The following is a 16,057-nucleotide window of genomic DNA, read 5'->3' as shown; positions in this document are numbered from 1 at the left end:
AAATGGACGGAAGCACCCTCCTCTCCATAATCTACTATCCCTTGTAAGAATACTCCACCTGAAATCCGTTCCACCTCAGATTCGTAGAGTGATGCCTTTAACAAGCAAAGAAGAATTCGTGACCTGCGCTTTCCAATAGTGTTCGTACAAGGTTTTCAATTGGACCTTTATTAGGGTTACGTTTCAGCTAATAAAGGTTCCATAAAGTGAATAAAATAAATATAAATAATAAAGTGCGCATCACCAGCAACCGCGCTTCCGGTGGAAGAGTACGTAAGACTAATTTCGATGTTTATCGCTTCCGTTTTCAATACCTTGAACGATTATCAAAACAATGCTTGAGGGTGATGTGATACTTGACGGAATGAGCGAAGGATTTTCCAATCAACCTCCGTTTAGGCCCCTGAAAACGGCGAAAAAGCCGAAATGTTAGGCTAATAAAGGTCCAATATAAAAACATCGTAGGCAAACTAATAGAAAACATAGACAGAAGTACGGCGAGGGTCCACGGCACAAGAACGTTTGAACAACTGTTACGGTCTATCGTAATGATCTGTTAATTGTAATATCACTAAAATCAGCCGTAGTAAGGGGTGAAGAGGTGGAAGTGAGAGCCCGTACTACCTCGTACTACCAGCTGTGATGTTTATTAGGTGAATGGTGGAGAAAATGATGGGAAGAAAGACTCAGATGAAATAAACAAAAGATTTGCGACTGAAACGAAGATTAGCAAGGCGTAGCACGGTTTCTGCCGGGAATTTTTCTTTATCAGAAGCGACCAGGACTTGCTTCCATGGAAACGTGTAGAAGACCTGGTCCTTCTTTTTGCAATATACTTCTGATGTTAGGAAATGAAATAATTTACCATGAAAAAATATTATCTGCCTATAAATAAATAACTTTAGTGAAAAGGTCGCTGAATGAAGAATTATAACGTGTTAGCGAGATTTTTCTCCCTTCTTTTCTCGTATTCAGAGTGTGTGCTTTGGAATTTTTCTGGATATTTGCATTCTCTCGACAGAAAATATTTGAGGAAAGGCACCCCTTTTGCTGAATCTCCTCTTTTTTTTTGAGAACAGCGTTCTAATAATGAAAATCGTTGGTTCTTCTCTGACCATTATCTCAGCAATTGAGATGGTTCTTTTTCCTCCATAACGATTATTGGGATCCTAGAACGAGGAATGCCATTCTGCGTATTCATATCGGCTCCATTATTCGCAGATTATAGTGCAACCTTACGCTTTTTCGAGGAAATGCTTGAGATTGCATCAGGGTCAGCTACTGAAGCACCCGTTTCTGAGAGAACGCACAGCCCGGCATCAATATGATGGATTTCGGGGTGATTGCTTATCGTGTCCTCCGATTATTAGCCAATCCGAGTGTGTCAGGGTCCAAATAACCCTCAAATTTATATCAAATCAATGTTCCAACTTGAAAATATCTGACTAAGACTACTTTTTCTACGTTAAAAGAAGAAACTGCTATGAAATCGTTTCTGCTTCGCATTTCATGTGGTTTTTGCGTTATTGACTCATATTTCCATCGTGCTGTAATAGAAGCAAAAAATCAGCAAAAATCGCCTGTGAATTTACCTGCTTAGACGATAAGATTCATTTATTTATTAGTTACGTTTGAAGTAGATGGCAAAAAGACTAAAAAAAACGAGCAGGGATCAGTTTTGTGAACAAGTTCAGCTTAGGTGATTCAGTACGCAAAGATATCCATACAAGATTGTGGATGCAGAGCAGAAACCAAAAACAATGAAGGATAAAAGATAAAGGACAAAGTGTCTGGCGTTAATCAATCCGCTTGGGATGCGCCCCACGTTCACTTCAATTCAGAATCTTTTGAGGTTTACGAACGTGTATCTGGCCTATACAATGACCTGCGGTGGCTAGCCGAAGGGTCAAGTCAGTGTTTTTATCCTCCCAGACAAGTCTGGTACCAATTTATCGACCCCAGAGGAATAAAAGCTTTGGTGAGCACTAGGGCGGATTCGAACCTTCGATCAATCATGCAGACAGCGGAACCTCTAACCGACTGCGCTACACCCGCGAAGGAGTTCAGTAGCAGATGAGAATTCTATGAACATTTAATGTTCTCAAAGCTCTCCAGTGCAGCTTTCATTTTGGTTTCACTTTTTTTTCTTAAAAAGAACTTCTGGAAGACAACCCCTAAGAATATCCGAGGGTTTTGTTTTTCGATGTTCGGTTCCTCCCAGTAGCCAACAGAAAGCTGGACGCAGTAAGCATCACACTGACTTCATAAATCCTTTAAAAAGAAGAGCGGTTTGTATGGAAAAGTTACCAGATTGGTCCGGTGCCAGCTAAGACCCCATGGCACCAACAACACCAAAAAACTCCTTCACGACCTCGCAGAGAAAAAAAATTCATGTATTTTGTTACCATGAAGCAAAAGGAAAACATGTTGGGGCAGGAATTTCACACATACGGGGCTCATAAGATGGAGGATTCAATAATTTCGAGATTTTTATTGACGAATAAAGCTCTTCGTTTTTTACTCTCAATCATAGATTGTTTATTTACATTTACAGTTGGCAGTTCTAAGCAAAAAAAAAACGAAACAAAACTAAATAAAACAGCTAAACTAAGCAGAACATAAAAATTAGAATAATGATAACAAAAAATAAAATAAAAAATAACGGAATTAACTAAGGATCCTCTATCGAGACCTTTTTTCTATCGAAAATATGCTGAAAGGTAATGTAAAATGTTAGGAAGTCGTGTTTGAAAAACACACAAAGCGTATGAGTCATACAAAAATCCCTGTGAAAAAAAATCACAAATTTTTAGCTTGATGGAAACTAACAAGTAGATTGACAGGTGTTCAGGGATAAATATGCTTTTTTGATGGTGTTGTGATCGTTTACCCTAAGGTTACGCGAGATCAGCTGAGTTCAACAAGAAAAATCAATAAGCGTACGAATGATTCCATGTGTGTGTGTGAGTAAAAGTGTACCGGGAACTGTTCAAGGACTTTCAACGCTCAACAACGCTCTAATTAGATCAACAGTTTGAAGGGTTTTTTTCCCAAGGAATGGGTGATTACGGTTGTAAATGGATTTTTTTTAAAGCGGAAGCGTTCATTATTGAGTTAGGATGCCATGTGTATGGAAAAAGGTTAAATTTTCATTCCCACCAATTCTCTATCTTAACAACGAACTTAAAATTGAAAATTTTCCGTTTTCTTCCTTTCTTTCCTCAATAGGAGAGGAATTGCATCCTGGTTATCAAGAAATCATTGCAAATCGTTAAAAGAAAATATCACAGATCACTTTTTCGGAACCTTTCCTGATTATACTATTTATTGTTCTAAAAATTAACAAAGATCAGATCAGCACGAAAAACAAAAAAAATCTTTTATAGAGTAAGAAATATAATTTCAAGTGACACGTTGCATAACACTAAACCATTTTTTCCTGTGTGCAAGTTACAAAAAAAGTTAAAATTAAAAAAGTCATTATTTTTTCACCTAGTGCATCAATCTAATAGGATGCAAAGGAAGTGGAAGCAGTGTCGGAAACAACACACTTGCATTTTTTTTTGAATCATTCACTTTTTCCATTCTTTTCATCTTTTTCCATTCACAATCGCTTAGATAAGAAAAATCTTTAAGAACTAGTTTGTCTGTTCCTTTTCATCTGCACACTTTCATTCTATAGCCGCTGTCGAATCGGTGTCAAAGTGTAGGGATGGACAAAAGTTAGCTTTTTCATCACATTTGAAGAAATTGCTTCAATAGCGCAAAAAATTCCTCCGTTCACGTTTATAAATGGCTCACTCAAATTCCTGTGTCCTGAAAGTTTCTAAGTCACCAAAAGTCTTCAAAAAGTGAGGCGAACTGGGATCGTTTTAAATGCAAGTGCAAATTTTACGAAAACGTTTGTAAAGCCATCCGGATAAATATTTATGCATTCTGTTTCACATAGTTTCTTTACAATGAGCAGATTTTTTCTTCGTGTATTCTGCCAAAAGCAGTGAGGGAGAATCTCGACCAAGTTTTATAGTTTTATATCACAATTTGCACATCATTTAATATTACACTATAATCAAAAAGGAACTACGGAAAAACCGCTACTACAAAAACAGATCGGACGGGTACGAAATTTAAGGGATGATCATGGCGATCGGGATGTTGACGACCAGGTTGGACTCGTTTTTGTGAGGGAAACGAGATGAACGCGATACGTTTGTCCCAAAAAAGAAAAAAGAATATGCTCAAGGTTATTCGCTTGCGATTCACGAAAACTGAAAGAAAACGAGAAAGAAGAAAGCAGTGAAAAGCGAACAACGCTTTCAAATCCGTTACTGCTTTACCGTGGTCGACCAACTATTATCCTATTATTTAGTGCTGCACATAAAATTGGGTGAAATCTGGAGAAAAAATGAATATTATTTACGAATAGCTATGATTTCAGTTCTTCTGAACTTATTTCTAAAGGGTACGAATCAAATAACCTAGGAAATTTATAGATTTTGCTTATTGGAAATATTCTAGAGAGATTGAGATAAATTTATTGTTTCTTTTTTTGACGCATCCTCTGGGCCGTTTTTTACGGCAATTAGGAAAAAATGGACGGAATCACAATCTCTCCATAGTCTCCCATCCCGTATACGAATACTCCACCTGAAATCCGTACCACCTCAGATTCGTGGAGTAATGCCTTTCAGGCACATTCTGTTCATATAGGTCAAACCGTGGTCTATCGATTTGATTCTAGTAATGCTCGCCTAGAAAATCCGCCTTAGGCGGTGATCTCGTAGCTCAGCTAGAACTAATCTCCTAATCATTGTTTGGTTACCGATTCCTAATGTAAACAACCCATTTTGATAGGGAAAATTCGCTTTTGACCTGATCCAGTGTGAATATTCACAGTAACAAGATACATTGAACTTTTGCCTCATTTCATCATTAGTTTCATATACAATTATTTTTTTGTTTGTTATTCATTTTTTTTAATCATACGCTGTCTGATCTTAGAAATATAGTTGGTGGATGGCACTATCCTGTTCCCTTCTACATCTCCTTCCGATGCTCGTTCTTTTTTCCCTTCTCGACTCAACTCATAACTGCAAATATTCTGCTCTCCCGAACAACAAAAATAAACAGTACCAATTTTCTTTCATTTCTGCGAAAAGAAAACAGTTTCGTTCGTCGTTTGGCGGAATTGTGGGATGTCTGGGAATTTTTTTAAAAGATGTATTCCCTTTGTCTAAACAAAGGTAAAGGTTTCTCAAGAATACTCGTTTATTTTTCTACTGCTACTTCTGCTTTTTCAGTAGTCATTTTCAGTCTAATGGAAGGACGAACGGATGATCAGGATTAAAGGGGGACTGGAATCTGTGTAGGAGGTCGTAATCGATTGCTGTGGACGTCGTGCTAGGTGGGTTCCCACTGTACTTCACTATGAATTTGGAGAAGATCGGTTTGCGTGTCGAATATCAAAATATTCGAAGGAATTCGCTGGAGGATTTGTTTGTCAACAGAACTTTTGAATTTTTCAGAAAAAAAAGTTTCAATAATTTAGGATCTAACGAAAGTGGAAGTTTTTCTAGCTTTGTTTTTGCATGGTTTGAAGGGAAAATTGATACCTTGAAAATTGGAAATTTACTGGATTAATGGAGTTTTCTCTTGTAGAAAAAGCAAGAGAAGAAAAGGAACTGCTGTCCATGGATCATTAGAAAAAGGTAGAAGTGAAAGGAAAAATTGGAAAAAAAAATTCAAGAAGTAACAATGAGGTGGTTTGTACTTATTGCTATCCTAGAGACTATGTAGTTGTGCGACTATGTAGTTCTCAAAATTTGGAAAAAAAAACAGTGGAAATACTAGAAACAACTATGTGAAAGTTTCCTTCTAAAAGTATTGATACATTCATCAAAACTGTTGTTTAGAAGTCGAAAAAACTGCTGAATTCCAATGAGTTCTCGTAGTTTTGCCTTCATGAATGGTAAGCATCTTAGCTTTCTCTAACTTTTGCGCTCATGAATAATTTTGATGAAAGTTTTGCGCTACTGCTCCATGGTTGCTCTGCTAACTTGTTTCGTCCAGACTGTATCTTCACGATGACTTGCGGAGTCAGTGATTGCATCAAATCGATGTTTTTATTCTTCTCGACAAGTCAATAGACCAATTTACCGATCACGAAAGTATGACAGGCTCGGTTGTTTCTAATGCGATTACGAACCAAGTACAGTTGCAGGAGAATCTTTTGCTGCGTTACATTCTCGGCAACCTATGTAAGTGTTGGATGCTTTATTTCAGCCTTGAGAACATGTGAAAATGCGGTAAAACGATAAAATCTTATATTCAGAATGGGAGTAATCGTGATCCGTGGAACCCCATCATGCAATGTTTTATTCATTGAAGCTTGCTGAAAGTGGTTATCGTAAACGTAATCAGCATATGCGGTCATTTGTTATTGACTCCTGGAAAAAAGTGGGTGAAGATAAGCGAACGATGTTAGATGACCTACTGGACTTGATAGCAGAACCAGTGTTATCGAATGAGGCAATTGCTCGCATCTTCGAGAAAGCGTGCAATCCTTGAACATAGGTCTGCTCAACTTATAGCTGAAGATATAAGAAGCTACAGCTGAAGATACAGAATCCATCCATTTATCACCGTTTCATATCCTGAAGAACTTGAAATCTAGCTTAAAGGCATCACCCCACGAATCTGAGGTGGTGCAGATTTCAGGTGGAGTACGGGATGGGAGACAACGGAGAGAGGGGTGATTCCGTCCATTTCTTCCTAATTGCCGTAAAAAACGGCCCGGAAGATACGGCTTCATTCGTTTTGGCGCACCATTTTGTAAAAGAGGTTCGATTGGAGCGCGCCAGACTTGTGCGGCGCCGCATCTTCCAGGCCGTTTTTTACGGCAATTAGCAAGAAATGGACGGAATCACCTCCCTCTCCGTAGTCTCCCATCTCGTAAACGAATACTCCACCTGAAATCTGCACCACCTCAGATTCGTGGGGTGATGCCTTTAAAGCGTGCATCGGCGCAGAATGTCCTCAAGTTCTTCAATCGACTGTGCTCAGGAGTTTAGCGTGACCAGACGGAGAATTGTCGCCAAAGATTCGATGTCTCTTACCCCTTGATCTACGTATCCAGTTTGGACTTTGACGACAAGGTGCACCTGAATACAGCCGCTGTAATTATGCAAGTTATTTGGCTGGTACGTACGCAGAGACAAAATGTCTGATTGCTTTTAATACAACGAGAGCAAGGCAACAGCAAGTAGACTCGTATACGCAGTCCAACGAAGATAGTCGATGAAATGAGTGTTATTGTGCACAACAAACATCGTGTTGGTAATGTGTAATTCGACAATCTATATGGATGAGATTTTATTGTCCTTTCGTCTTTTGCGCACCCAAATTGATATGTTTGCGTCGAATAGATAGCGAGAAAGACTAACCTCTATATCATACCAGCCTGAGCGTCTGGCTAATGCCGATTTTTAGACTTCTTGTAGTGCTCTTTTCGTTCGCTTTCAGGTATCAGTAAAACTTTAAACAAGGAACAATTCCCGTGAATTTCTGCCATAGTAAAAGATGCTTCGTTTGAAACCTTTTTTCAAACGAAGCATCTTTTACTTTAAAAAAAAAAACAAACAAAGTTATAGAAGATTTTATCGATGTCATTTTGCAATTATTTAACTAATAGTGTCTGAATACTCTACATTTAGAGCAAATAAGAACTTCATTTCACATCTATATTCCTTCGATACCCTAGCAATTTAAAAGCATCCCAAAGTATTAAACAAAGTTCGCCTTTCTACTCACCAATAAAGATATAATGATATGCGAATGTGAAATGATATGAACATTTAAACACATCATCATTTTGATAACGATATGGGTGCTACGTCACATCACGTAAACTGCTAACTACTACTTAAGCAGTTATCTGCATGCATACATCCAATGTTTGAAGAAAGGTGCTGATGTTGTGAAGTAGCTATAGCCAAGTAGACACACGAAGGCGACATGAGAATGCAAGCAGTTGTGTCCAGATTCACGAGCACGTTCTGCCATAAAACGATTTGCAGTGTCCCATCAACTTTATATCATAGCCACTTAAAATTGTTGCGCAATGGTGATGCAAAATAATCCCAGTGATTCCAATTTCGGGCGACGTCGCACCAATCCCGGAAGAGTTCTTCTCAGTGCTTTCCAGTACCGCTAATTCGACGAAGTGGGACCCGCTGATCCCACCGTAACGGTTAGTGGCACCGGTGCACTAATTCTACGCTACTGGACTCGTCCCTCTGCTTTCTGGAACTTGGTTACACACATGTTCACACACCTTCAAACACACATGCACACACAAACACACGTGACAAAATAAACCGGTTATTACATAGCATGATAGGGTGTCCGTAAAGTAATGGCGCACTTTTGCCCCGTAACAGAAAATCAATGAAATAAGATATAGTAGGGTCAAAACGACACGAACCATGAGCGTTGTTGCAGTGCATTTGGGTACTCACTCGAAAAGGAGCGATGAAGGCGGCAGTTGGGACCGAGGTGGGACCGTCGCAAACTGCAGCGATAGGTGGTGCTAGCAAGAATTCCACTCACGCTCCTAGCGGCTACGTTTTACCGAAGCGCCTATGGAGAAGCCGCGTACGCGATTGCGTACGTGCTTCATGTCGTTTTGATTTCTCTATAGGAATGTGAAATCTTCACTAAACTTGGAGAAAAAACTCTTCAAGTTTCTTACCAAACTGAAAAAAAAACTCTTCAAGTTTCTTTTTCAAGTTACCTGCACACATCCAAACGATACTCAAGTTCTTCCCAGATGTCTGGTGTAACAGAGTGAATAACGATTCTCTGTTTTGAATAACTAATGTCACTGAAACTTTCACTGAACACACATGTTGCTTCACAAAACTCCACAATTAAAAGTCCGAGGGCGTTATATTACGGGAATCGTGATGGCGCAGGCTTGACATTACCTGTGCTTATCCAACGCTCCACGGAATAGAACCTAGTAAGTCACAGAACATACTGGATTTTCCTCTGTGACTGCATATTGACTGGCGTGCGGGAGAGCTGACCCACTGCTCCCCAGCTCCTGGTGTTGCTTCTTTACTTGGGTGCACATGCGATTGCGCAACAAACTACTCCAACTTAGAAAGTTTTCCTTTTGTTTGGTGAAGGTTTCACATTTCTATTTTGTTTGTTGCTTTCCTGTGACCGGTCAAACCTGCACCATGACTGTACGAACATCCTGCACATCAGTGTTAGCGAATAGTGGCATGGTCGTGACGGCACCGGATTCGAGAGCATGTGGTGACATGCCTGTTACTATATATCAAGGTTTTTTTTTCTTTCTTAAGCTCCTCTCTGTGCTGATTTGGTCCCAAGTTGGATTTACAAAGCATGTAATCTTTCTAGTTTTCGAGATTTGTCCTTTCGAACTCAGAACGCTCGCTTTGGGGGAGTGGTTGTGCTAGAAAAGTCAAATTATGCTCCTAGAACGCTGTGAAAAACACGATTGGTGCAGAACTTTACGCAATAGTATGAGACGGTTGTGGGTTTAACCATGTTTCTCGTTCAAACATGATCGACTGAATAATACACTGTAGTGTAGTGATGGTGTCAGACTCATTCACATGGCAGATCTTTGGTTTCGTAACGACAAGACTGCAACATGTTGAGACGCGTATTGTTTTGTTGAATTAAGTTATCAGGATTATATAAGATATAAAAGACCTCATTCGCTGAGGTGTTTTTCATTTGTGGTTCCTACAGCGATGGAGAAGACGAAGGCGAAATCAGGACCAACTCCTGGTGAGTCTGACTTTGACGTTTGACCTAGGTAATTTATGCACCGGGTTTGGACTTTCAATCCCTTCAAGTCCTTCATTCGACTGTGGTCAGCAGTTAACCGTGACCAGATGGAGAGTTGTCGTTAAAAATTCGATGCCTCCAACTCCCTGACCTATGTACCCGGTTCGGACATAGGCGGGAAGAGTTTTCTGCAGTATCTGGGTTACTGCCGCTGCAACTGTGCAAGTGATGTGGCTCGCGCGTGCCGAAGCCAAACTTTGCATAGTAGCAAACGTTTGAGACGTTTTTGGTTCCAGCTATGTTTCTCATTCAAACATCGATCGATTGAATAATACACGTTGGCGTTGTGATAGTGTTAAACCTCTCAACGTATCAGTTCTTCGGTCTAAAAGCATCAAGACGGGAACCTGGTTGAGACGCATGTTGTTTCATTGAAGGAGGTTATCAAACGTCTAGAATGTAAAAGTCTTCATTCACTAAGTTTTTGGTTTTTTTTCTGCAATTTCTACAAATGGAAAAGGCGAAGACACTTTGACTTTGGGGCTATCTTCCGCGCTGACGCCGTAGGGCGATTGCGAAATGGCGATGGCAACGCACATTTGTGGTAGCAATTTCATCTGCAGTGGACATCGATTGTAATGGGACTCCGTTATTTCTCGGTCAGATATTTGCAGGATTATTACGTGTTCACAGCATATGTTGAGGTAAGTGACGGTCCATTTGATTGTCTTACTCGGGAAATCAGCGACTGTTGAGTTCTTGTTCTGTTGATTCTGGTGTTGTTTACTTATAAACATGCACCGTATTTTGTATTTTCACTTCTGGCATTAATGCTGAGCTGTTCTCGGCATCTTGGAATGCTTCCCTTCATCCCCTTTCAACTCTGAAATATCACTCCGCTGATATTCTCCGCCACTGAAAGTGCGTTAACGACCCGGAAGCATTGTCGTAGGGGTGAATATCATTTTTTGTTGCTTCTGCTGTGATTAAGAATGCACTTGAATGGAGGTGTTTCGTTATTGATGGAGAGTAGACAAGTTTCTCTCACCACTAAAACCATGCTCGACGCAGGCTTAAAAGTTAGCCGTACATTGCTGAGCAGTTCAATATGGATCGTGTCAAACGAAATTTGCTCAAATTGATTGAGCGGTACACATTTAAAACTAAGATAGCGTGGACTACTCTACAAATTATTGATATTTAAACTTTGTTTTAAACCTGTACTGTTCTTGATTTTCAGCCGACGTGATGACTGCATGTGACGATATTTGTCTTTGAAAGAACAAGTACAAATGCCTTCAGCTTAAGCTAGAAAGGCTCTAAATTGTTGTTGTAGATTAGGATATATGTGTTTAACATATGACATCATTCACAATCAACAACTTTTATAGACAAGGCGGACTATTTTGCTGCTCGAGTCATCGAATACTTCTGGCACTGTGTTTGTCTGGTTGTGACGGTTTTACTATCGACTACAACAACGGGTGATCATGATGTAATCAACTTCCTATTTCTTTCGTTACCCTGGATAGCAACAACATCTCGTCTTCTCAGGGATGTAATCAGCTATGCTGAAACCGACTCTGATTCAATATTGATTGCATTTTTTTCCTTTCGGCACAACAACAACCGTCAGAAAACGCTTACTGTCCCAAACGACTTGCAACGACAACGACTCGCCTGCATCATCATGCATAACGCTGCAGTCACTTCACAGTGGACCTCCAGGGAAAAAATGATTATGATGTTGCTTGCTACAATGTTTACTGGCGCTGAACGCTGTTGAATTGAATGATTTGTGTTTCAATAATTGTTTTCTTTAGTAGAGCCGTGTACGAGGTTGATTTGTCATGGACACGAGTCCAAGCTTGCTTTGCGGCACCTCTCGGAGGACACAAGTACACCTCCTCGTTGCCTTCATCGAATGGACCAAAATCGTCCAAGCTGTCCGATTTTAGCGTTTGCAACTTCCATCGTCATGGAGAATATGTTCGCACAGTTAGGAAATCCATATACACCTATCACAGACAATGGAACACAGCCAACGCATTATCGTTGCACGACTTTCGCTGAGCTCATAGAAGTATACATATTCTTTAGCAACTGCTTCACATAATCTTAAGCGTTCCAATCTAGAAGCAATGAACAAGTGAGTGTTCTTTTCGAGCAAGGACCCTCAAAGTTAGAATGGAAGGAACCAAAGGCCGACGCACTTCAAATTCTTCTGATGACTTACTATCAACGCCATGCATGTCTTCTGTCTTCTGGACCAAATCAGCTGTCCTTTGCCTAAATAAAAAATACCCAGACTAATGTTGGACTGCGCAACATCACTTTGACAGCACATTTTCGGCGATGCTGTCACCGTTAAGGACTATGATTTATTGGAGTACCGGGGCGCCAGTAATCATTATAGGACAAATTAGGGGTTCCGTATATTCCATGTTCTGTGGAGACTCACTATGATCCTGCACATCAGCAATTACAAAAAACACAAATTCAACCAACTGCTGCACATGCTTGATTTGCCAATGTACAACTCGGCAACTCAAGTAGTCGAAACAAATTCGGTATCGCCGCGTCCGATTGTTCCACGACGCCTCATTCGGTCGCTGTCTTCGCCTCAACATAGATCCAGCGAAAAAGATGCAATTATGTTGAAAGAGGGGTGTTGTGGAATAGACCCCTATGTGTGTATATGAATAAATGACACCATACATGATATAAACAACATATGAGCAGGCTGTTTTGCTATCCAAGTCAGTCTGAGTACCTCTTTTGAGTGCTCGTCGGTATGTCTACTAGTAGGCTTCTACTCAACTGTCATCTACAATCTTTCTCATTTAGTGCGCAGTTAAGGTGCGTTTGCCGAATGCAATGGTATAGTTGCCAAAACGTGTGGAGATAGTTGCGCTATTTTCAAGCTTTTATTTTCATCGAGTAAATTTCGAGCTTCTTAGTTTTTGAAATCGGGATCTTCTTCGAGCAGTTATGATTATTTAAAGCATGGCGACTCTATACTTATTTAGATACTCAAAAAAAAAAGAAGTAGGTGATACTTACTACAAAAACAGCCATAAAGAAAAGAAAAACACTGCAACATTTATTGCCGAGGGGACAATCAAAGTTGCTAATTTGTTCTGTAGGGTGTTTACGCTATACAAGTTGATTCATGTTGAAAGATTTTCCTAGAATGCGCTAGGTAATGGCTGGTGAGTCTTCTCTGGCAGAACGTGTCCAGATTCACGTGATGTCTCGAAAGGGAGAGAGGCAAAAATACGCTGGTATCAATCAAGAAATGGATCCACTGAGTCGTTTTATGTTTTCTTCTTTCGCCAGCAAAGTTTTGATGAAACGTACATGGTGAGGCGACATGAGAATGCAAGCAGTTGCCACGACCATAAAACGATTTGCAGTGTCCCATTTACTTTACATCAAAACCACTTCAAATTGTTGCGCAGTGTTGATGCAAAATAATCCTAGTAATTCCAATTTCGGGCGTCGTCACATCAATCTCGTACAGAAGAGTTCTTCTCAGTGCTTTGCAGTACCGGCGCGCTAATTCGACGAAGTTGGACCCGCTCATCCCTCAGCGCCAGTGCACCAATTCTACGCTACTAGACCTGTCCCTCTCCACCGAAGCGGCTCGAGAGAAGCCGCGTACGCAATTGCGTGCGTAATTCATGTCGTTTTGATCCTACTATACAATAAGTGACTAGTAGTAGATAAAAGATCATTTTCGTCATTCACGGATGGATTCCCGATAGAAATCCAGAATACTTCAAATGCCTATTATTATTACGAGCCCCTAACACTCCATGGACTATAAGATTTTCCCACCTGTAGTTCCTCAACACGTTCCAGGCAAAAGTATAGTAGGGTATAGACAAAAACCACGGTGCAATTGCGTATGCTGCTTCTCTTGAAGCGGTGCGGTGGACCGTAGCGGTTAGGAGCGTACTGGAACCCTGGAAAGAATGTCGTTTTGACCCGACTATACATGAAGATGCTACACAGTGTAGATCGCACTCGCTTTGGGTGTCAATCTGTGAGAACGGGGTGGTTCACCAGCCCCGCTCACCTGTGAGACTGGTCAGTTTGTCATTTCCTGTTTGAAGTTTATGCGTTGTATATTTGGGGCGATACCAGTGCTTGGTAAGGATGAAGAGGAGATTGAGAGGTTAGGGGTATTATCAGAAACCTTGAATCATTTTCTGGCCTTTGATAAAGATTAGAATGTGGAAACATCTCATCAAATAGACTAAAGTTTCACCAAAACAGGTAGGCATTTGCCAAACAAGGAAACTCAAGTAGCATTCACAATATAAAGATTTCAAGTAGAGAGGAGAGAGCGATTGAATGCACTAAGTTCTCTACAGAGTAAACAGCATTTCCTCTCATTTTCCATTCTGCAACATTGCCGTTCTTTTGTTTTGTTTGTTGTTGTTTTGCACCTTCTTTCTTTTGTTTTGTTTCCAGACGGAAAAGCCTTAGTGTGAAGAAGATATTCTAGTACCGAAAACTTGTTCTTCATTTTCAGGTACGGCATCGTCGGTTCCACTTTCTAAGCAGAAGAAGCAACGTTAGTTCAGTTTTCATATCTCATCGTCTCTGAAAAATGACAAGCGCATTTTTAGGAGTGAGGCGACAGACTATTTATCATCACGAAACGGGAAGTGGAGAGCATCTAGCGATTTGTGAGTGGCATCTAGTTCACACTTCAAAAATATTAAGTTAATATTTACTTATTTTCTGTTCACTATTCCCTTTCTCTTGGAACGGAGCCAACTTCACCCAGCCACTCGAAGGACATTTTCCAATGACTGTGGAGTGTTTTTCCTAGTTCAGCGACTTTTCAACGATTCTTGAGTCATAACTGCAAATGATATGGATGTACTGATCTGGGAACAATGAGATATTCTCAAAAATAAAACACAACAGCCATTGCTGTGACATAAATCGTGCTTTACACTACACGAATATGCGGAAGAAACCAGAATATTTTTAAAACCTGAAAGGGTTTTGACAAGGCTGGTCGCCGCGCCGCTTGGAGACGTCGCGTGAGGATCGCACGCGACGTCTTCGCGCTTCGCTGTGACGTCCTCGCAATTAGAAACGTTATATACTTTAACAGAGGGGACGTTTCTGAGCGGTGAGACTCTGCATGGTCGCAAAGAGGGCTTCAGTGACACCATTTCACTAAAACGCTCAATTTTTGAAGTATAGGAGAGGGGAATGAGTCACTTGTGAGCAGTTTTCGCTATGGCGACGCGCAGATGCCTCATTGGCCCAGGGGACAGGGCGTCTGTCTTGTAAACAGAAGGCCACTGGTTCGAGTCCAGTATGAGGCAAATCTTTTCGGTGCTAAAATTTCATTTAGTTTTCTACCATTGTGAATTCGATCAGGTTGATCAAAGAAAATAAAAAAAGTTAGTGAAGGGAAACGGTTGGCTTCTTTTATTTTTCGTAAATCCCAAAATCCTGGTCCTTCTAGCTGAGATCTACATCAAACGGCACAAGTTTGCTGACATTATTTGAAATATTTGTCTAGTGACCTATGCATGTTTACCTTTGTCAAGCGAGTGACATCCAAACATCGGCAAAGTGAGACCGTTGGGCGCAAGCGCGACGAATCCGCTTATCAGCAGTCTTATCATCACCTCGGTCGCAAACAAAGCTTGACCACCATTCATAATTTGGTGACCCATAATGATTTCAGTGAATAGTTGGTAAGGAGGGGTTAAAAACGAGTGACCCGATCTTGTTGTTCCGATCCGAAAATCTAGACGGTTTCATACTTCAAAGTTTTCCAGAAACTGAAACTTTATCTGAAGCTTTATCTTTCATTTAGAGGTTTTATTCTGCTGTCAAAGTTCTAGTTCCACGAGTTATGAGAAGAATTTGTGGTGTGGAGGGGTAAAAGACACTTCGCCACCAATAGCGCTTAGTTTATGAGTAATCAAAGCTGCGCCGACAGCGATTGTCCTTAGAGTTATTACTTTAGTGGATAATGTCTAGACGGACATTACTTTTATAGTAAAATGACAGTAACTCTCAAGTTAGCCGTGAATTAGTTTGAAATCGTCGACTAGAATATATCAGTTTCAAGGGAAAAATATCAAATAGAATCCTAATAATTGAGAACCAGAAAGAGGTAAAGAGAAAACGAATAGACGGAAATAACACTGATGATTAGTATTGTAGAAGGTGACGTAATGAAAAGTGCTGCATCACG

The 16,057-nt window shown here is 40.4% G+C and overlaps 1 protein-coding gene across 3 annotated transcripts in view; it reads left to right on the top strand.

The window, feature by feature from the left end:
• Positions 1 to 9,785: 9,785 nt before the first annotated feature.
• The window catches only part of RB195_005127 (uncharacterized protein), a gene marked incomplete at both ends in the record, with an annotated part of 52,615 nt that continues 46,343 nt past the window's right edge, over positions 9,786 to 16,057 (top strand). For all 3 annotated transcript variants that reach the window (XM_064177436.1, XM_064177435.1, XM_064177437.1), the window contains 3 exons: positions 9,786 to 9,822; positions 14,363 to 14,404; positions 14,460 to 14,519. In XM_064177436.1, coding sequence (XP_064034560.1) covers positions 9,786 to 9,822; positions 14,363 to 14,404; positions 14,460 to 14,519 — 139 coding nt within the window. The remainder of the gene's footprint in view (positions 9,823 to 14,362; positions 14,405 to 14,459; positions 14,520 to 16,057) is intronic.

The sequence above is a fragment of the Necator americanus genome, chromosome I (genome assembly GCF_031761385.1).
Source record: "Necator americanus strain Aroian chromosome I, whole genome shotgun sequence".
Classification (NCBI taxonomy): Eukaryota; Metazoa; Nematoda; class Chromadorea; order Rhabditida; family Ancylostomatidae; genus Necator; species Necator americanus.
This window is presented reverse-complemented; position numbering and strand designations above follow the sequence as displayed.